At 56.1% G+C, this 21889-nt stretch overlaps 2 protein-coding genes across 5 annotated transcripts in view; one reads left to right on the forward strand and one right to left on the reverse strand.

Annotated features, from left to right (window-relative positions):
• SNED1 (sushi, nidogen and EGF like domains 1) overlaps positions 1-21889 on the forward strand; it is a 77577-nt gene that overhangs the window by 42910 nt on the left and 12778 nt on the right. For all 3 annotated transcript variants that reach the window (XM_064485363.1, XM_064485364.1, XM_064485365.1), the window contains 15 exons: positions 435-551; positions 670-786; positions 1002-1115; positions 1413-1586; positions 7310-7423; positions 8095-8208; positions 8580-8693; positions 8908-9021; positions 9355-9651; positions 11264-11447; positions 11878-11990; positions 12811-13092; positions 14129-14273; positions 14353-14435; positions 15091-15192. In XM_064485363.1, the coding sequence (XP_064341433.1) occupies positions 435-551; positions 670-786; positions 1002-1115; positions 1413-1586; positions 7310-7423; positions 8095-8208; positions 8580-8693; positions 8908-9021; positions 9355-9651; positions 11264-11447; positions 11878-11990; positions 12811-13092; positions 14129-14273; positions 14353-14435; positions 15091-15192 (2184 nt within the window). The remainder of the gene's footprint in view (positions 1-434; positions 552-669; positions 787-1001; positions 1116-1412; positions 1587-7309; positions 7424-8094; positions 8209-8579; positions 8694-8907; positions 9022-9354; positions 9652-11263; positions 11448-11877; positions 11991-12810; positions 13093-14128; positions 14274-14352; positions 14436-15090; positions 15193-21889) is intronic.
• Positions 1-21889, reverse strand: part of MTERF4 (mitochondrial transcription termination factor 4) — a 76564-nt gene that overhangs the window by 35578 nt on the left and 19097 nt on the right. The window lies entirely within an intron of this gene.

Here is a 21889-nt window from a genome sequence, read left to right on the forward strand (position 1 = left end):
GGGCCGCGCCCTGGGAAACGCACCCACGCCAACACAGGTACAGAAAATGGGAAAATCAAACCAGAGCTGCAACAGGGCTCCTCTGCCATGGATGTCAGCTCCTGTCACCGTGCAGGGCAGTTAGGGCAGCGGGGCCAGGTCTCCAGTGGTTCTCCGACAGAGCCTGCAGCAGGGGAGAGAGGACGGGAGGGCAGAGGGTCCCGAGGCTGAGCGAGGTCCCCAGACCGTGAGTCCCACTCCGGCGTGCCCTTGGTCGGCCCAGCTGCTGCTGCAACTGGGCCTCAGGGGCTCCACCAAGAAGCAGGCCCAGACAGGCAGGGCCCACCAGTGCCTGAGGACTGAGAACACACAAGTAGGGTGTCGTGTGCGCTGCCGGGCCAGGAGGCTGGCCCTCGTTTACCTGCCTCTCCGTCTCTCTCTGTCCTTCCACTCAGCCCGGCCACGCCCATGCAGCTCGGGGCCCTGCCGGAACGGGGGCACGTGCAAGGAGGCAGGCGGCGAGTACCAGTGCACCTGCCCCTACCGCTTCGCCGGGAGGCACTGCGAGATCGGTGGGGCCCCCAGCGTCGGCTCATGGGGAGCGTCCCTGGGAAGACCTCGCTCTGGGGTGTCGAGGGATTAGGTAAGGGGCACCCCTGACCCTGGCCGATGGGCACCTTCTGCTTCCAGGGAAACCAGACTCGTGCGCCTCTGGCCCCTGTCACAACGGTGGCACCTGCTTCCACTACATCGGCAAGTACAAGTGTGACTGTCCCCCAGGCTTCTCCGGGCGGCACTGTGAGATAGGTAAGGTGGGTAGCGGCCCACAGGCCAGGGCGGCTGGAGACAGCATGGCCAGGGCACCTCCGCAGACAAGAAGAGGGGTCTGGTGGGCAGGGATGGCCCTGTTCGTGGAGGGGCGGGAGGTGGAGCTGGTCCCGGAGGCAGGACGCTCCCACGCGACCCAGAGGCCTCCGGGCAGGATCCACTGATGGGCAACGGTGACCTTCGCGCCCTTGCAGCCCCCTCCCCCTGCTTCCGGAGCCCGTGTGTGAACGGGGGCACCTGCGAGGACCTGGGCACAGACTTCTCCTGCCGCTGCCAAGCAGGGTACACGGGACGCCGGTGCCAGGCAGGTGAGAGGGCCAGGGGGTCAGGGCCAGGACATGGGAGTCCTTCCAACTCCCTGAAGAGCAGAGTAGGGCCCAGCTGGGGGCTGAGGGGAGGGAAGGAGGGAAGGAGGGAAGAAAAGAAGGAAAGGAGTCTTTTGGCAGCCCATTCTGGGGGCCGAGGCCCCTTCATCCTGGGCTAGGCTGTGTGGGGAGAGAGGGTCCCCACCCTGTAGCCTGGGGGTGGGGGCAGCAGGGGTGTAGCCATGGGAGGGGCCCAGGCAGGGGTCCCAGGGCAGAGGACAGGCTGCTGTGTCCTTGCAGAGGTGGACTGCGGGCCCCCCGAGGAAGTGAAACATGCCACCCTGCACTTCAATGGCACGCGGCCAGGCTCGGTGGCCCTGTACTCTTGCGACCAGGGCTACAGCCTACACGCCTCCAACCACGCCCGGGTCTGCCAGCCACAGGGAGTCTGGAGCGAGCCTCCCCAATGCCACGGTGATCTGGGGGCCCTCTGGGGTGGGTGGGTGGGTGGGTGGGCAGCGCCACACTCTCCTCCCCAGGTCTCCTCCGTGCAAAGTGAGGCAAAGACCCTGTGGTGATGGTGGCGATGACCCGTGCCAGCTCCACTCTGGGTCGTTCTCTAAGGGCCTCCCTGTCCTCAGGACACCCCAGGGCTCAGTGCCCAACACCCACATGCCCACTCTGCAGATGAAGCAGCTGAGGCCAGGAGGCAGCCCAAAGGCAGAGCCCTAATGAGGCAGTTGAGGGTTCAGGGCCCACCTCCTGCTCCCTGCCCCACCCAGCCCTATGGAACCAGACCCTGCATCTGAACAAGGCCCCAGTGAACTCCATGGCCCTTTGAGGAGTGACACTCTAGAGAGCGTGGCCTCCAGGGTCCTACTGTGCGCCGGGGTGCATGGCCCCGACCCAAACCCCGGAGACGGCACCGCAGACACACCTGTGCATTAAGCCAAAGTGCTCCAACTCTGTTCATCAGAAATCTGCGTGGTGTTAGCACGTTCTTCATGAAACAAAGATTTTTAAACAAAGTAGCTTAGGGACCGTGACAGCACCCAGAGATGAGAGGGGCACACCACACATTGCTATCCCCCTAAATACCCAGCAAAGTCCAGCTGAACCTGTGCGATCCGTCAGGTGGAGAGTTCTGGAAAACTGGTAGGGGCCACCTGGCCTCAGGCACCTTTCCTTCACTCCTGCCCTTCCAAGCCCCCCAGGCCTGGTGGCTACTGTCTAGGGGACATGTCATCAGATGAGAAGCAGGTGCCACCAGGGGATATGAGCTCACAAGCCAAGATATCAAGACACCAAGAAGTACAACCACCTCAAAAACAATAATAAAGTCCAGACAACATACACTATTAGGAATAAAAGCACTGAAGATAAAATAAGAATATAACATAAGCATGACAAACATACAACAGGAAACATGGCACTGGCCATAGGAACAGGATTGACAAATAATTTTTAAAAGAGAGCAGAAATAAGAGGTTTGAAAAACTATAATAATTGAAAAACCAGACACAACCTGCAAATGTGAAGACTAAGCAAGCGAGCTGAAAGACCAGTCTGAGCAGCTGTACCAGGAAGAAGCAGGGAAATGCACATGAATCAGAATGGAAACGCAGGCACTGGAGGCGGACACTGAGGTAACAGGAATCCGAGCGAGAGAGGAAAAAATGTCAATAGGATGAAACGTCGGAGCAACGATGGAGCTAAACTCCCAATGACCGGAGGCTGAGAGGGCCCACGGAGCACCAAACAGGAGAGAAGAGGAACATTAGACATGCTGTAATAAAGGTAAAGAACGTACGACAGACAAAAAGGAACCTTTAAAGCATCCAGAGGGAAAAAGAAACGAGAACCAGTTTGGCATCAGACTTCTCAGCAGCGACAGCAGGTGTGGGAGGGTAAAACGGCATTTTATAAACACCGAGGTGCTCCGTGCAGTGAGGATGCAGCCACAAAACACCACCCCTCTCACTGTGACATCAAGGAAACACCAGATACTCCACAGGGTCGTATCTGTTCACCTATTGGAGAGCTGAGGATGCAAAGACATTTCCCCACAAAGAAACACAGGCTCAAACAACGTTATGGGTAAGTTCTACCAAACCGCCAAGAAACAGGCTGTTTCTTGTACAGCCCAGACAGCCTCCTCCAGAAAGCAGAAAAGGGTGTGTGCCAACCCGCTCCGTGAGACCATGTAACCTTGATGCCAACACCAGACACGGACATTTGGAGAAAGTAAAATTATGGGTCCATTAAACATATGAACCTAGATGCAGAAATCTGACAGTCTATAAGAATGTATAAACCATTATCAAGTTGGGTTGTTGAAAAGAGTTTGATATTAGAAAAATCTGCTACGTTAACCAACTGAAGAAGAAAAATCATGTAAGAATCTCAATGAACACATAATAAGCATTTGATAAAATTCATACTCATTCATGAAACAAATTCTTACCGAATAAGGAATAAAAAAGTATTTCCTTATCCAGATAAAAATAACATAACACACACACACACCCCTCTGGTACCATGTGGTGTAAAATAACACAGGATTTATTGGAGCAAAAACTTAAAAGAGACATCGCAAAGCCCACCCAGCCCCCAGGTGTTCGTTACCCCACAGAGAGGGGGTCGCAGGCCAGGCACACACCAGCTGAAGCACAACTGCGCCCCACACGTTTACAGAGGCAGGAGCACCGGTTACAGCAGAGGGCCATGGAACAGTGAGCTTCCTGATCCCGATTATTCAGAGGGAGGGTCTGGAACTCAAAAGCTGTTCTCCTGCTGAACTGACTCAGACATGCTGAGCTACCAACGGGAGGAAGGAGATTAGCTTCTGAGGCAGTTTTCTCCCACCTCTCCTCAAAGCTAGAACAGACGTTATCCTAGACAGAGAAACACTTCCCTTAAAATTCGGAACACGACAAGGATGCCTGTTATCACTAAGTCAACCAATATTACGCTGGCAGTACTAGCCTATGCAATAAAGTCAGAAAAAGAAATTAAAGTCATGGAAATGCAAAAGAAGTAAAAAACCTCAGTATTTGCAGCTGATACGGTTGTCTCTCACCTATGGGAAAACTACTGAGAACGACAGGAAGGGTTACGTGTAGTGGATACAGGTTATTACGACAGAGTGTGCTGCGTTTTTATATATCAGCAAGTATAAAAAACCTAGTTCTAAGAGAGACATGTGCAGAGAAAATCAATGAAACCAAAAGCTGATTCCTTGAAAAGGTCAATAAAAATAATAAACCACTAGCCAAACTGATCAAGGGGGAAAAAAGAAAAACTGAATGAAAGAGGAGACGTCACTAAAGAGCTTACAAGCATTTAAACGACAAAGAGATACTGTGAACAACGTTAGGCCAACACGTCTTACAACCTGGAGAAAACGATGACTACCACCTTGAAAGACACAAATGACCACAACTGACACGGGAATGAACAGAAAATATGAGCAGCCTCATAGCTATTAAATAGGTTTAATTTGTAACTAAGAACTCTCCCACAAAGAAAAAGGCAGGACCACACTGCTTCGCTGGTGAGTTCCAGCAAACATTTAAAGCATGATACTGTATACTGAGCTCTTGCAGAAAATACAGGAGGAAAGAACACGTCTCAACTCATGAGACCAGTGTTGCCTTTATACCAAAACCAGAGTCATTACAAAAAATGAAATTACAGGCGACTATTCCTCATGAACATAGCACCAAACTCCGAACAAAACATTACTAAGTCAACTCAGTACTACATCCAAAGGATAATGCCTGGTCAAGTGAGGTTTATCTCAAGAACACAAGTTGGTTTAACATTTGAAAATCAATTAACATAATTCACCATGGCAGGACATAAAGGAGAAGACCACATGAACATCTCAACAGATGCAGAAAAACCATTTGACAAAATTCCACTGTTAGGAAAAGCTCTAGGCGAGGCCCCTCCATTGCAGTCCGGGTGTGCTGACCCCTGTGACCTCCCCAAACACAGGAAACTCCCCTGTGACAGTGGGGGGCTGCGTTCACGCTCCCCCCGTCCTAAATAAGAGTGGAGGGAATTTCTTCAACCTGGAAAAGAGCGTCCCTGAGAAAACCAACAGCTCACAGAACACCTACTGGTGAAGGCCTCCCGCCACAACCAGTGCTAAGGCCAAGGTGGCCCCTCACCAGTCCCCTCCAGCACTGTCCTGGAGGCCTGAGACAGCGCTGCAGATAAGAAGAGGAAATAAAGGCATGTCTCTCAGACAAGCAGCAGCAACAGGACACAGCGGTGCACACGGAAAATCCTCAGAGAGTCTACGAAAGAAGCTACAGGACTAGTCAGTGAGTTCAGCTCGGCCACAGGACTCGGGGTCAGTGCCCAGAGCAGCTGCACCGCCGCGTCCCAGCAGTGAGGACCTGGCAAGTGAAGTGAGTCAGTGTTGTGCACAGCAGCATCCAAGTGGTGACTTCTCTATGTGTGAAGTGAGTTATAGACATAAACATAAAAGCTAAAACTGTAAACTGCTGAAAGCAAGCATGTGAGAAAGTCTTCACGACCACTGGAACAAGATGGTTCTGCACTTGGGAAAATGTTACGTTGTTTCCCCACTTCTCACCACACACCATTAACTCCAGATGGATTAAGGATTAAATCATTTTTTTTAACAGTATAATTTTGTGTGAAAAATGTAGGTAAGTATCCTTTTGGCCTTAGAGTCGGGAATGATTCTTTCAGCCACAAAACAGCACTGACTATAACAAGAAAAAACAGACTGTATGAAAGTTAGGAACGTAAATTCATCAGCCTTAAGAAAGTGAATGTAAGGTACAGGCGGAGAGCAGCTTGTAGATCTCCACACCCACCCACACCACGCATCACACACGCGTGTACGTGCACGTGTGCAAGTACGAACGGAACGACTGCCTTCAAGAACGTGTGAAGATTTCTATGAATCACAAGAAAAGAATAATCGGCCCAGCAGGAAAGCAGGCTCCACACACAAGCAGCCACTTCGCCGAAGAGGAGGTGTGTGAAGCCAGCGAGCGAGAGAAGACTGTTCTCTCGTGAGCGACCAGCAAAATACAAAGCAAACGCGCGGTGAGGTGCGTTCGGCTGGCAGAGCCTCCGAAGTGCACAAAGCCCGTGTACTGGTGAGAAGGTGGAGCTGCAGGACTTCTCATAAGCTGCTGGAGGAAGTGTACGTTGGTGTAAGCACTTTGAGGACAACTTGGTAACTGGTCTGTCAAGCTGACCACTCATGTAAACTGTGTCCTAGCAACCCTCCTTCTAGGTATAAATCTAGGAAAATCACAGATCTACACCGAGATGTGAAAGACATAGATGCATTTTTTTTGCAGTTGCAAAAAGTCTAAAACCAACCCAAATGCCTGCCAAACAAGAAAGGGTAAAGTATGGAATAATCACATCGAGGAATATTACACAGCAGTGAAAACTGCGACCCACCACGATACAGAGATTTTAACATAACATTAAGTGAGAGATAGGTACACACACCACAATATCCTAGTAATAAAGTTCATAAATAGCAAAACAAAACCAGCTGCCGTCCAGGGCGTTCATTAAAATGTTTAACCTAATTTAAGGAGGCACAGAGATTGTAACCACAGAAGCTCAGGTCACAGGGAGGGGTGTGCGTGACCAGGTGAGCCAGTCAGTCAACACTCTCGCGCCCAGGCTGGGTGCGGGCCCCCAAGTGTCATTATGTCCCTGCTGTTTATTTACTTATTCATATGTTAAGCATTAAAATTAAGCTTTTCTAACCTGAGCATTTTAAATTCAGGAGCACAACTCCCAGTTTTTTTGAAAAAACGACCACCCCGTGGTGAGGACATTAAAATGAAGGGCTCACCCCCAAGTGTGCTGCCTCGTCGGGAGTGTTACCTAACGAACTGGGCCCCACAGTGTCTTCTGAGGGCCTCACACTCACTAGGGGCGTCCCCCGTGCTTCACAGGCGCCCGCCAGCCCGGCCCCTAGTCTGAGGTGTGCTGCTTCTCTCGAGGGTGCTGTGTTGGGCTCTGGGCTCTCCAGGCACCAAGGGGATGTCATAGAATTCCGTCCAGCTCCTCGCAGCAAAGCTAATTAATGTCCCTCTTAAATTGGCTTCGTGTCATTCCCCAACTATGGCAACGCTGCTCTCTTCCCGGCTCTCTCCTGGCGCCTGCGCACCTGGGCTCGCCTCTCTCAGAAATTGACGAGTGCCGATCCCAGCCGTGCCTGCATGGGGGCTCCTGCCAGGACCGCGTCGCCGGGTACTTGTGTGTCTGCAGCCCAGGGCATGAAGGAGCCCACTGTGAGCTGGGTAAGATGGGCCCTGGCCCTCCTGGGGGTCAGCAGATCCAGCACCCTGGCCATGGACCTGAGGCCCTGGCGTCCCCCAGCCACGGTCACCCTGTTGCAGCCACCCTTGGCTTGGAGAGGTCCCTCTCCCTGGGCTGGTCTCTGATTGGGCACTGCCTGCTCCCTCAGGCCCCTGCCAGCTCTGATGTCCAGAAGGACAGCAGTTTATAAACACTCTGCCTGCACCTCCCCAGAGACTGAGAGCTCAGCTGAGAAAAGCTAACCTCAACCCTCTTCTCCCGCCTCCTGCAGACTCTGGCCTCAGGGGCGAAGAAGGTGGGAGTGCAGAGAGGGCAGACCATACCCCGAAGCCTGGGCCAGTGCTCAGAGCCAGAGCAGGCGGCGGCCTGCTGGGTGCCTCACCGAATGAGCCCAGCACCCCTCACGCTGGGGTAGGGCTCTAAGCCCTGAAACAGAGACACTGCCCAGCAGGACGGGCAGACCCAGGATGTCCAGTGGGGCCCCTGAGAAGCCTGGGCAGTGAAGAGAAGGAGCGGCCTGGGGCGGGCTTTGTTGGGCAGATAGTGGAGGGGCAGGCGTGAGGCAGAAGTTTTGGTGCACAGGAAACCCGGGGGTCGTGTGGGGCCGTGCAGGCCTGTGTGGGGCATGCAGCCTCATGTCTGGTCTCTGCAGAGACGGACAAGTGCCGGGCACAGCCCTGCAGAAATGGAGGCTCCTGCAGGGACCTCCCGGGGGCCTTTGTCTGCCAGTGCCCCCCAGGCTTCGTTGGAGTCCACTGTGAGACAGGTAGGGGCTGCGCTTGGGGGGTCCCCCATGTGCCAGACCCTCACCCACACTCGTGATGCCCCAGACATCCCGGGAAAAACGTGTTTTCAGCAAGCACAGACCCTGGGCCGCTCAGAGAGCAGAGGGAATGGGGTGGTCCTCGTGGCCCTACTGGACAGGACCCGTGAGGGGAGGGACCCCCGGTGTCAGCGGGAGGCAAGGGCCAGGGGCGACCAAGGGTCAGGGCACTTCCATGGCTCGCCCTCTTCCCCCATCCCTCCCTCACCCCCGCCCGGCCTCCCCTGCCTTCCCTCCCCTTCTTCCCGCTGTCCTCTCCTCCCTCCCCCAGACACCCCCCTGCCGCTCTGGCCGACTCTCTGGGTATTCTCCAGAGGTGGACGCCTGTGACTCCAGCCCCTGCCAGCACGGAGGCCGGTGTGAGAACGGCGGGGGCGCCTACCTGTGTGTCTGCCCAGAGGGCTTCTTCGGTTACCACTGCGAGACAGGTGGGGCCCAGCCACCTGCCAGGACACCCTGGCTTGGGGTGGTGGTGGGGCCCCTGGCAAGTCCCGCGCTTGCCCTCTGAGTGTCCCCCCAACACACAACCACCTCCCCAAAGGACCACCCGTGATACCACCCCCCCCACCCACCTGCACACTGACACAGGACTGACCCAGTGCCAGGACCAGGGGCACTCACTGCTGCTCTCCCCTCTCCCAGTGAGTGACCCCTGCTTCTCCAGCCCCTGTGGGGGCCGCGGCTACTGCCTGGCCAGCAACGGTTCCCACAGCTGCACCTGTAAAGTGGGCTACACGGGCAAGGACTGTGCCAAAGGTGAGGCGGCCGGGGCGCCTGTGTGGGCGCGGGGCTCCCCTCCCTCAGAGGGCCGCAGACACCCCACGGGACAGGCCAGGGGCCGAGCGGCCCCCAGGCAGCAGGTCCAGGCAGTTGCTACCCCAGGCGCTGCCCACGGAGCAGGGAGGAGCACACGAGCCCCCCGGCGGCACACGTGCAGACCCTTCAGGAGCCACCAGCCAGACACCAGACGAGGGTGCCGGCCTGCGACCAGGGCTAGCAAGGCCCAAGAGACACCCACCTGGGGGCCGGGGCTTCCTCGGCCGACAGCTGACCTCCCCACTTCCCTTGTTCTTGACCGAAACCCTGAAGAGCTCTTCCCACCAACGGCCCTCAAGGTGGAGCGAGTGGAGGAGAGCGGGGTCTCGGTCTCCTGGCGCCCACCCGAAGGCCAGGCCTCCAGGCAGGTGCTCGACGGCTACGCGGTCACCTACGCTTCCTCCGACGGCTCCTACCGCCGCACAGACTTCGTTGACCGGAGCCGCTCCTGGCACCAGCTCCGGGCCCTGGCGGCTGGCAGGGCCTACAACATCTCCGTCTTCTCGGTCAAGCGCAACGCCAACAACAAGAATGACATCAGCAGGCCCGCAGTGCTGCTCGCCCGCACGCGTGAGCACCCGCTGGACACAGCCCCCCCGGGGTGGGGGCGGGGACGGCCAGCCACTCCCTCCTAGAGGGGCTGGCTCAGCACCAGGGACAGAGGACAGAGACGCTGGTGCTGCTGTGCTGGGTGGGGCCCAGCGGGAAACCTCACAGGGGAGGGAGGAGACTCAGACGCGGGAGACAGGCCACAGGTGGGGAGTGAGGCTGGGAGAGGATGCGGTGGGGGGTGCTCCCTGAGAAGGTGCCTGGGACGGATGAGCCAGCCCACGCGTGGGGTGGGCCCGAGGGGGACCGGCCAGGACCTGAGGGACAGGCGAGGTGTCCAGGGGGTGGGGATGGAGTTCAAGAGAAGGGGGCCAGCCAGGGGACAGCAGGGAGGGACCTCCGGGGGTGCTGCCCTGACTGGGAGTTGTGTGGAAGGGTGTCGAGAGAGGCTTTGGGGCACCAGCTGGGTCCCAGGGACCAACATGAGGGAGGAGGGGTGAGTCCCGGAGCACACCCATGATGGGGAGAAGCTGGGATGGGATGGTGGGCGCTGGCCCAGGGGCCACGAGACTCGGGGGTGGGGGCAGGAGGAAGGAGCGAGAACTGGGAAGTGGTGTGTCCAGGGCCCCCAGGGCAGCTGGCAGGGTGAGGCCCAGCACCCAAGGGCTCTGCTCCCACCACACCAGGTGCTGCGGCAGGTCAGGCCGGGGCAGGGTTGGCCACGGCAGCAGGTCCAGCAAGACAGGCATGGCCTGCCGGCTGGGTGAGGAAAAAAGACACTCCAAGGAGAGCACAGGGAGCACCTTGTCGGGCCCCGGGGTGGGAGGAAGGCAGGCACCCTGGTGTCGCCTGCCAGCCCTGCAGATGCCGACACTGAGGACACTGAGGGCCGAGCGTGGGGAAGCGTGAGGACTCAGGACGGGTGTGTCCTGAAGAAGGACAGCCCAGTGGTGGAGATGTCCCAGGCCGGCAGCGCGGCCCCAAGCACACGGCAGTAGGAGTCTCGGGGGCCTGAGGGAGGAGGGGGCCATCCTGGGCTTGGCTTCAGGGACTAGTGCTTTTGAGGCTGCTCGGGATGGGTCTATGGGGAAAGGTGTCTGGAAGGAAGACAGCGCCTCCTCTATCCCTCAGAGTGGGGTCTCTGCCAGAAGACCAGGGTGGGGGAGGACGCACAGGACTGGGGCAGGGCACCCCCAGGGGCTGCGGGCTCCCCTTCAAGCTCCCTCGGTCTGGGGCCCCACCCCTTCCGAGGTCACCCAGGACTCTCTCCCGTCAGGCCCCAGGGTCGCCCAGACGGAACAGTCACTGTCCGTGCCACCCACACAACCAGCCAGAGTAAAGAACGGGCGCCCAGGGTCCACACGAGTCAGGAAGGGCGCCCCTGCCTCCACTGGCAGTCTGAACGGGCTGGGACCTGAGCAGCACCCCCAGGACAAGGGCCTGGGACATGTCCACCCACCCCGGGTCCCCAGCTGGCTGATGGACGCATTCAGGCAGCCCAGGCTGGCCGGCGCATCACTAGTACACTTCTCTGTAACCCCCCAGCACCTTCCCGAGCTGCCTCTCGTCTCGGCCCCTGCCCTCCCCTAGGGGTGAGGAAGTGTCACACATGCTGCGCACTCATTGTCCCCAGGACCCCGCCCTGTCGAGGGACTTGAGGTCACCAACGTGACAGCCAGCACCATCTCGGTGCGGTGGGCTCTGCATAGGATCCGTCATGCCACAGTCAGCGGCGTCCGTGTGTCCATCCGCCACCCCGAGGCCCAGGAGGACCAGTCCACAGACGTGGACAAAAGCGTGGACAAGTTCACCTTCGGGTAAGAGCGCGGGGTCCAGGCATCCTCGGGCCCCTCTCGCCCCCACCCTGCGGCTCCCTGGCCCGGCCCACCCGTGACCGGAGCAGGCCCAGGCTTCACTCCTGCCTTGCCTCCTCACGGGGCTGCCCAACAAAAGCAGGGACTGTGCACACGGCGAGCCCAGAGTTCTCCAATCTGAGTCATGCAGGCTCTCCAAAAGGGAAAAGGCCCATGTCCTCCCCAGCCTCTCACAGCGCTGGACAGACAGACATACCAGGGAGGAGCTTCCCGCCTGAGGAGCCCCCAGTTCTCGGGCCACAGACCTGGCCTTGGTGGAGGCTGCCGGGGCCACCGGCCATGGGGCCACCACACCCCGGTGTCAGCTGCGTGGAGGAGCGCAGCCTGGTAGCAGGCCGTCCTGTTCCTCTCTCCCCGGCCTCCCCTCCCATAGGGCCCTGCTGCCAGGAAGGAGATACACCATCCGGGTGACCGCCCTCAGCGGGCTCGGGGGACAGGAGCCTCTCACCGAGAGCCTGGCCTCGGCACCACTGCACGTGTGGACCCGTAAGTGGAGCTCAGCTCACGTGGGCCCTCTGGGAGCTCTCGCCTCCCTCCAGCCCCCTCAGTCCCCTCCCAAGTGGCCGCAGAACCAGAAACCCAGCCCCGGCCAAGGGTGCCCTGAATGGCAGAGTGCTAAGAGGTGCCGGCGAGGGCTGGGTGGGCCCTCCTGCGTGAGCCTTCACACCTGTAGGCTCCTGGGCTCCTACCAGACAGGGTCACTGAGCAGGGGTGGGAGAGGCGGGCCGGCAAGGACGCCCACGCTGCCTCCCCCGTGGGCTCCATGCCGCTCCAGGGGAGGCAGCCCAGCCCACACCGCCCCCTCACCAACATGTGGGCTATCCAGGCACAGAGGGGCAGTGACCAGGGTGGAGGTTGGGCAGGAGGCTGGGTAAGGAGGGCAGGTGTGCGCAGGGCCTCACCTGGTGGTGCAGGCGGTCAGCACAGGCTCAAGCCCTTGCTCTGAACCTGGGTGCTGGGCCCCCGGCCCCTGCCCTGCCCCTTACACACGTCCCAGGAGACGGTGTGTGTGGCCAGGCTCAGGGGACGGACAGCGTCACACGGGAGCAGGCGCCGATGGGCTGAGCCCGCAAGGGTCTCACCAGGCGCCAGCAGGTGGATTCGGGGGGTGCCTCTCGGGGAAGGAGGAAGCCTGAGCACTGCAACTGCCCATCCACACCATCCCTGAGGACTGTGGACTTGTTTGCTACAACTCAGCCCGGCTTCCAGCGAGGTTTCAGCCACTGCACGTCAGGTCTTTAACCTGCATCCCGGGCAGAAGACCCCGTCAGCCCTTCTCCCCTCCCCGGTTCCATGCCTTGTCTAGGGCCTCAGCCGCCAGCCAACCTGACTGCCACCCGAGTCACGGCCACCTCTGCCCACGTGGTCTGGGATGTCCCCACCCCCGGCGCCCCACTGGAGGCGTACGTCATCAATGTGACCGCCAGCCAGAGCACCAAGAGCCGCTACGTCCCCAACGGGAGGCTGGTGTCCTACACGGTGCGGGACCTGACGCCAGGACGGCGGTATCAGCTCTCGGTGACGGCGGTGCAGAGCACAGGAGGTGCCCAGCTGCACAGCGAGCCCGCACACCTCTACATCATCACCTGTGAGTGCCGCGCTGAGTCCTGGGGACAGCTCATCTGCTGTCCCCGGGACCTCACCTGGCACAGGCCACACTGCCCCAGGGACACAGACAGCCTATAAACAGGGCCGTGTTAACGTGGGAGGACTGCACGTGTGGAAAGCGGTGGTGGGTTTTCACGGACAGTCGGCTCTGGGTCAGTGAGCTGGCAGTTTGTAAAAACAAGCATCGGGTGCTGTCCCCCCAGATGGGCCCCAGGCGAGCTGGGCAGTAGACACAGGGCGTCACCCAAAACAGGCGCCAAGAGCAGGCAGTGGCAGGGCCCGCAGACAGGAGCAGCTCAGGAGCACAGAGGCTCAGACGGCCACAGTGACAACGTGGGTCTGATCCCAAGTGCGAGGGAGGCCTCCCAGGTACTCTGGGGTCCTGCATGACCCCTGCTGACATTTCAAAGCTCTCCAGAAGATGGTGTCTGGATGGGTGCTGCAGGGAGGTGGACAGCGGTCCGAGCAGAATGGAGGTCAGAGAGCAGGGGCTTCTTTCTCTCCCAACCCACCAGCCCACCCTCGGGACACGAAGCACACTGGCTCTGAGATTCAGACCCAGCTCGGCTCCAGGCACAACCACCAGGCTGACAGGGCCGGCTGGGGCCTGTGAGCCAGTCATGGGGAGAGGGGCTCACAGGTGGAAGAGGGTACCTGGCCCAGGGGGCTGAAGGGCATGGTTAGATGACAAGGACCCACAAAGGAGCCATGCCCTCTCTCCTGGGGCGGGCCTCAGCTGAGGTGAGTCTGGTCCAAGTGCCTGACCCCACCTGCAGGCAGAGAACCGAACCAGGGAGGAGGGCTGAGACCAGTGCCTGGACCACTCCCAGGCAACATCCAGGTTACAGCAGGATGTGGTGGGTGGGAGGGAAGGCAGGCGGGCGGGTGGGGAGCAGGGCTGGAGGGGATGGGCACAGCCCCTTCAGTTCTCATCTCTGAGCAGCGGGGCGGGACCAGGGCAACGGGAAGCCCCAGGCCAGCCTTGAGTGGCCACTGTCCCTTCCACCCGCCCACAGCCCCGAGGGAGGGTGCTGACCGACGCTGGCTCCGGGAAGGACTCCACCCCCGGGTGCTCAGAAACCGACCGTCCCCCGGGCGCCTGCCGGAGCTGCGCCTGCTCAACGACCCCGGTGCCCCTGAAACGCCGTCCCCAGCCCCCAGGTACACACATCAGCCGGCAGCCCCACGAGACCCCAGCAGGGCGCCCTGGTGGTGGGTGACCATGGTGACCCTCTTGCAGGTTCTCGGAGCTTGTGGACGGCAGAGGACGAGTGAGGGCCAAGTTCGGCCACTCGCCTGGTGGACTAGCCACTGTGAGATCAAGTGAGTGACCAGCCCAACCCCAGCAGCCCACTGCCACCTCACCCGCCTGTCCCCAGCATGACGAGGGATGAGGCCCCTAAAACCTGGGCTTCAAGACCACCCCCAGTGCCCAACACTGCCCCCAGCTGGGGACCCAAGGGGGTTAGAGGCCCAGGGCTGCAGGGCCAGCACAGAGAGCCACGCCATCCACAGGCTCGCAAGGAGCCTCCCCGCTACGGCTGCTGGAGTTGAAGGGACAGGCTGCCAGCAGGACGCAAGAGAAGATGAAAAATAAACCTGTTAGGAGCAGGTCCGAGACACAGAGGCTTTGCCATGGCAGACAGGAGGGGGAGGAGGGGGTTTCATAGCCCCAGGGGGTGGAGGGAAAGAGCAGGGTTTGACCACAGAGGAGGCCTACGCATCAGCCAGCTGCTCAGGATGAGGCCTGCCTGGGCCCCCGGTGAACTTCACCCAGCAGCTGTGGCGGAGGGGAAGGGCTGGACTCTGCAGGGAGAAAACTTGGTTCTACCCAAGGCGGAGCCAGGACCCACCCTGATCCCACCACCCAGGCCCTGTACTCTGAGGGAGGGAAGCTAAGAAGACGGCCCAAGGCCAGTCCTGGTGCGAGGCAGCTGGCTTCGTGGTCAGTGCACTGTGGTGTCCCGATTTCTCCTAGAACCTACGGCTCTGGTGCAGCCTAAGAGCACGGAGGAGGTCCCCACACAGGTCAGCCTGGCCCTGCAGCTCCCTGAACGCAGTGGCGACAAGGACACGGAAGGTAGGTCGGCAGGAGTGGACGCTCAGGGCTGACTGCCCTCAGGGGCCTTAAGCACCTAGGTGCAGTGAGGGTGCTGCCTGCAGTGAGGGAGCAGGAGGCACAGAGCCTGCCCGAGGGGCCACGAGCGCCTCACCCTGGGAAGGGCAGAGTGACCCACACCAGGCAGGCAGCTGGGGAACGGGCCTGGGGGCAGCAACTGCCAAACATCCAGGGTCCACCCTGGAGAGGCTGGCCCACCGCACCTGCAGGCGGCCCCTCCCCACCCGCCCTCTGCGTGCAGCAGGGCCTCCCCCAGAGTAGTGTGCTGAGCAGGATGGCGGGAATCCCCAGAGGGGCACCTAGCAGGCTGCTACGCAGGCTCAGAGAGTAGGGCCAGCTGGGCCCCTGCTGACATTCAGGTGATGTGGGTCCTGGACTGTCCACCGGCTGAGAACCACAGTTGGCACGTCCCCACAAGACATGCTCACAGGACACCTCCCCACTGGACAGCGTCAGCAGGCACGCATTCCTTCCACAAACTCAGACCCTAGCTCTACCTTTCCTCCTGTTCCACCTTCGGTACCATGTCCCTCTGGGGGCAGTTCTAGGACCCAGTGGCCCTTTCCCCTGAGTCACCACAGGCTCAGACTGGGCTCACCCATCGGCCAGACCCCGAAGAAGGCAGAGTGCTCGGTAAAGTGTGAGTCAAGCACCCAGGACTTGGCCTCACCTGCAGGCCCCAACCCAGGTTCCCCGAGGACGCCTGTACACGTCCAGGCACAGCGCCGCAGGGTGCCTTTGCCAGCTTGGCTCCCTGGCCTCACAGCTCGGCACCCCTCACTGTGCGAGGCCTGACGTTGCCAGCAGTGTGCGGGTCAGACAGAGAGGAAGGCCGTTAGCTAAGGTGCGGTCAGAGTGAAGACACCCGCGTGGCTGGTGTTCGTAACTGAAAAAAGAAACATTTCGTCAGATCATTTGTGTTATGTCAGCCCTTTTACACATTAGATGTTCCACTTCACAAAACTCAGAAACTAGAGGGACGTGAATGACCTCTCCCGGGTGCCCTGTGAAGGAGAAATTCGAGGTGGCACCAGGCTGGCCCCAGATGTCACTGCCATCTGGTGTTTGCTCACTGAGGCACTCAGGCCTGGGGAGAGTGGGAGGTGGTATTAGGTGATAATAGGACAAAAAAAAGCTTCTACAGCCCCCAGTGCACCAAACTACCCAAGGTCGTTGGTTCCTGCCACACTGCTGGCCCGCGCTGGCCCCTTGACTTAGTTAGCTTTTGCTGGAACCATGGCACCCGCCCGTGAACAGGACCCGAGCAGAAGCCCTGGGGGAAGGCAGGCTGGAGGGAGGAGTGACGTGCAGGTGTGCCCGGACGGTTGTGGGTTCTCCTTACACGGCGAGCGTCATGCCGTGTGCAGCGTCTGGACCTGCATGTCCGCCCAGCGTCCTGTGCTGTTCTGGGGCTGCGGCTCAACCACCCTCTGCTCGGAGGGCACAAGGGTTGTGTCTGGCTGTCACCAGTGGTACTGCCGTGATGGTCCTGCAGCAGCTCCGGCATGTGTGCAGGAGTAGAGGGGCTGGGCTGGGGAACGCCCACCCAGCGACAAGAGGAGACACCATGCTGCCTTCCCAGCGGGCAGACCCATTTACACTCCTCCCAGCAGTGGTCAAGAGAGGCAGTTAGCTCATCCCTGTCTCGCCAGGTCTTTGGTTCCTGCCAGCAGCCTGGGTGTGAGGGCGCCTGTGGGGTCTGGTTGGCGTCTCTCAAGTGCTGACAGGTCACATCTCTTCCTTGGCATCAGCAAAGGTTCTGCCTCACTCCTCTGTCCACCGCTTGGCTTCCTCGAGCCAAGACCACCACCTTGGTGACTGTCTCTTTGAGTAAGGCTCGCTGTCCCGCAGGGCCACTGCTCTCACTCTGACCGTCAGTGCTTGGGCCATCCTTGGCTCTTTGTATTCCTAGAAAAGTTTATAATCAGCTCACCAAGTTCCACAAAGCACCTGTTGGAACTCTACATGGCCAAACCTCCGAGGCCCTGTGTGCCTGCCTGAAAATATGCTGATGAGCTCTCACATCTGAAGGACAGTTTGGCTGGACACAACATTCAAGGTTCAAGGCCCCTCTGCCCTTCAGTTCTTCAGACACTTGTGCACTGCCATCGTCTGCCCAGGACTGCTGCCACTGGGTGTCAGTCTTGTCCTTCTCTCCTTGTAGAATAATCTGCTCCTTCTCTCTGGAAGCTGTTAGACTTTTCTTTCTCAAGGGAAAGAATGATCCCCAGAGAGCCCCAGGCACCCCAAGAGCACAGTTAACACGCCTGATTTGTCACTGCCTCACCAAGCAGCTCTCCAGATCAGGGCTGCACCTTCATGTCCCCAGGAGACGCTTGTGGACGATTCCCAAGCTTGTAACCTGCCACCCTGGGAGCTTAGAGTGAACACTGAGGCTAGTCAAGTTCTTCCTGTTTTCCCCAACTTCTCACCCCAAGGAGGGCTTGTGGACTATCCTGGTTTCATGCCCCTGGACACTTACACAAGCGGTCTGGGGCAGCACTCAAACCTCTTTACTGTGTGATTTATCCTTCATGTAGGAGCGGCCCACTGTCCCCACCCCAGGGCACAGCCCCGTCCCTGCCCTCGCCTCTGTTCATAACAGCCTTCTCTTTGTTTTTACTTATCTTAACGTGTGTGTGTGCACACACGTGTGTGATGATAAACTCAGGATTTAGTGGAGACGACTTTGTAAAACGAGGCTACAGACAGAGCTCTGGTGAAGCCCCCCACTGCTGCTTATCACTGCAGGCTTCGGATCCCAGCTGCCCAAGCCAGGCGCAAACATCAGTCACAGTCTCTGCAGCCTGGTGTCCACGTCTACAGGGTACAGGTTGCTGACGTGGGCACACGGATTCTAAACACCGCTGCACACTTCCACGTTCAGCAAGGTTGCTGCACAGTGTCTTTGGACAATTGTTATGTACAGCGTCTAAAATTCATATGGAATTGGAAGGGACACAGAATAGCAAAAACAATCCTAAAAAAGCAGCAAGACTCACACATCCCATTGTCAAAACTTGCTGCAAAGCAATAGTAATCAAGTCAGTGTGACATTGGCACAAGGGTGGACTTATAAATCAATGGACTAGAACTGAGAGTCCAGAAATAAACTGATGCGTCTATGGCCAACTGATTTCAACAAGGTACCAAGACCATTCAGTGGAGGAAAGAACAGTCTTTTCAACAAATGGTGCTGGGACAACTGGACATCCACAAGCTAAAGAATGAAGTTGGACCCCTACCTCACACCATACACAGAAATACCTAAAAATGGATCAAAGACCTACATGTAAGAGTTAAAACTATAAAATTCTTAGAATAAAACATGGGTAAAGCTGCATTGCCTTGGATTTGACAAAGGATTTTTAGATATGACACCAAAAGCATGAGCAACAAAAGAAAAAAAAGATAAATTGGACTTCATCAAAATTTAGGGCTTTTTGTGCTTCAAAAGACACCATCAAGGAAGTGAAAAGACAATGCATAGAGTGGGAGAAAACATCTGCAAATCATATTATTTGAAATAGGATTTGAAAATATATGAAGGATTTCTAAAATATATGAAGAACTCTTACAACTGAATAAGAAGACAAATAACCCAATTAAGAATTGAGCAAAGGATCTGAATAGACATTTCTCCATGGAAGATACACAAATGGCCAACAAGCCCATGAGAAGATATTTGGTGTCACTAGGTGTCAGGGAAATGCTACTCAAAACCACAGTGAGATGCACCTTCACACCCACTAGGACGGCTAGAATTACAAAATCAGGTAACAACAAGCTTTGGTGAGGATGTGGAAAAACGGGAACCCTTAAACTCTGCTGGTGGTAATGTACAGTGGTATAGATGCTTTGGGGGAAAACCAGTCTGTCAGTTCCTCAAAGAATTAAACACAGGATCACATCTGACCCAGCAATTCCACTCCTAGGCATACACTCAAGAGATCTGAAAACATATGTCCACACCAGGACTTACACAGACGGTCACTGCAGCACCACTCACAGCTGCTGCAAGGTGGAAGCAGTCCAGATGTCCACCAGCAGATGCATGGATAAACACACGTGGTTTACTCACACAGTGGAATGTTATTTGACCATAAAAAGGAATCAAGTACTGATAAATGCTACAACACAGTTGAACCCTGATGCTGAGTGAAAGAAGCCAGTCACAAAAGACCACATATGATGTGATCCCATTCATATGAAAGTCCAGAACAGGAAACCCTATCGTGACAGGAAGAACGTCAGTGGGGGTGGAGGTACAGGAGTGACAGCTGGAAGGTACGGGGTTTCTTTTTGAGGTGACAGAAATGTTCTAAAGTTGACTCTGGTGATGGATGCACAGACCTGTGGATATGCTAAAAATCTATAAATTGTGCACTTTACATGGATGAATTGTGTGGCACATAAAGTCTGTCTCAATAAAGCACGTTCAAATAACAATGTTCAGAACCACGTTTTCAGTATCTCTCTCATGTAGGGAAGTGGGGAAGGGAAATGGGACAGTATATACCTATTTTCTTATATTTAAAAAGAAAAAAAAACAGTAAAAAATGGTTAATTCTTCAAGGAAGGAAAGAACGAGAATGAGGAAGTAAAGGGGATGGGGAAACATGCCAGGACTCTCTGAATGTACCTTTAGAGTTGTGACTTTAGAAAAAAGAAAATGTTTTGTAAATAACACCAAAAAAAAAAGTGTCTAAAGCTTGAAAACAAACTGAAATAAACTTATCTGCCCATATTGACGGCATAACCACATTGGGGAAAAAAGCATCATTCCAAGTGATTTTAAAAACCGCAACCCGACTGTTCAGTTCTGGTGGGAAAACCCTAAGGAGAAAAAGGACTGCCAAGGAAAATTCAGCTGCATCCAGTGTCTTAGTGCTGGTAATGCCGGTGCCATTATTTCTAAACTGTTACCTGTACATTGTGGGATAAAGAAAATAATTACATTAATGCTACGAAGATTTTTGGCATAAAGAGAGACACAATATAAAATCAAACAAGTTCAGTCAAACCTCTGTGTTTCTCTTTTTATTTACCTCAGTTCGTTTGAACTGGAAATACTGGTGTGAACTCATAATTTGTTTATTTTTATTTTTTAAACTGAATTTCCTAGTTCTGTCTCCTGAACAGGACCAGAGCACTGACACCACAGTAATGGTGTGCACCTCGATCACCCAGACTATGAGCTTCACATACCATTTCACTAAAGGGGACCAGGGGTCTTTGGGGAAATGGCTGATTCCAAGACTGAAGCAGAATATGGACAAAATAAGTCCAAGACATCCTTGTAAAAAAGCAAACAAGCTTTTAAAAGCAACTAGGACTGTGTCTGAAGGGCCTGCGTCTGAAGGGCCTGCGTCTGAAGGGCACAGGAGCCGACCTGGAAGGGCTGCTGCTGGCCAGGGTGGGATGGTTTGAGCATCAAGCGCAGGCTGAAGCCCATCAAACACACAAAAGCCCGCGAGCTCACGATGAAGCTCAGAAAGAAAGAACAACGTAGCGGTCGGCTCTAGAGCCCGCTGGAGGACCAGAGTGGAAAGGAATGGAGCGTGGATCCGCCCTTGTCTGTATGGCTGTACTTCAGGGTGACCAAGTGGTGGCGAAGGAAGTGGGTCTTCAGAGGAGACGTCCCAGCTAGTGAAGGCAGAGGGGTGACAGATCGAGATAGACGTGACCCCCAGTGAGATGATGGATCTACAACCTAGATCAGGGACCTACATGACCGCTCAAAGCACCAGGTGCAGAGACTAAGAGAACTTGATTCTGGGTTAGTCAGGCTCTCCACACTGAACCAGTGATCAGTCCTCACGTGATGAAAACCAAACGTGGAGACATCACGTCTCCTGGTGTAGCCAGAGGGTCCACGATCACCACCTGTGAAGCAGCCAAAGCAAAGCAAAGACCCTGTGAGCCTGAATCCCATTAAGCCCCTCTCTCTAAGGACCGGTTTGCAGGAAACATGGAGAGGGGGAACAAGTTAATGCCACCAGAAAGCCATTTAAGTCAGGTCCAGAAGGATGGGAACTCTACAGCACAAGTGACCTCATTTCTTCAATGAATACAGAGGTGAAGAAGATTACATTCACAGATTAAAAGAGACTTGAGATACACCAAGCTAAGGCAATGTGAATCTCTATGAATCTGAATTAGAGACCAATTGTAAATGACATTTTTTAAATGATCAGGGAAATTTGAACACAGACTGATTTCTTGTGCTATTAAGGAACTACAGCTAATTTTGTAATAACAGCATTGTGCTTATGCAAATAATGCTTAACAAGTCTTTACGTATTAGACACCTGCTGACATATTTACAGGTGAAAAGGTGTCTGTGGACTGCTTTGAAATTCTTCAGCTAAAGAAGGCAGATGAAAAGATGGAAATAGACTAAACAAGACTGGCAAAATGTCAGTCACTGAAGCTGAGTGATGGTATGTGGGGTTCTTCACACCCCAGATTTTGTAAGTTTGAAATTTTTCATAATAAAAGATTTTTTAAAGCCCATAACCCCTTTTGGCCCCTGGGGAAGGACAAAAAGACAGCTGGAGGACAGAGAAGGAAGAAGAGTGAAGCAGATACACTGAGGAAGGGGAAAGCAGCCAATGAAGAGCCCGAGACGCTGGGAGGGGAAACAAGGGGGAGGTTG

Source organism: Camelus dromedarius, chromosome 4, assembly GCF_036321535.1.
Source record: "Camelus dromedarius isolate mCamDro1 chromosome 4, mCamDro1.pat, whole genome shotgun sequence".
Classification (NCBI taxonomy): Eukaryota; Metazoa; Chordata; class Mammalia; order Artiodactyla; family Camelidae; genus Camelus; species Camelus dromedarius.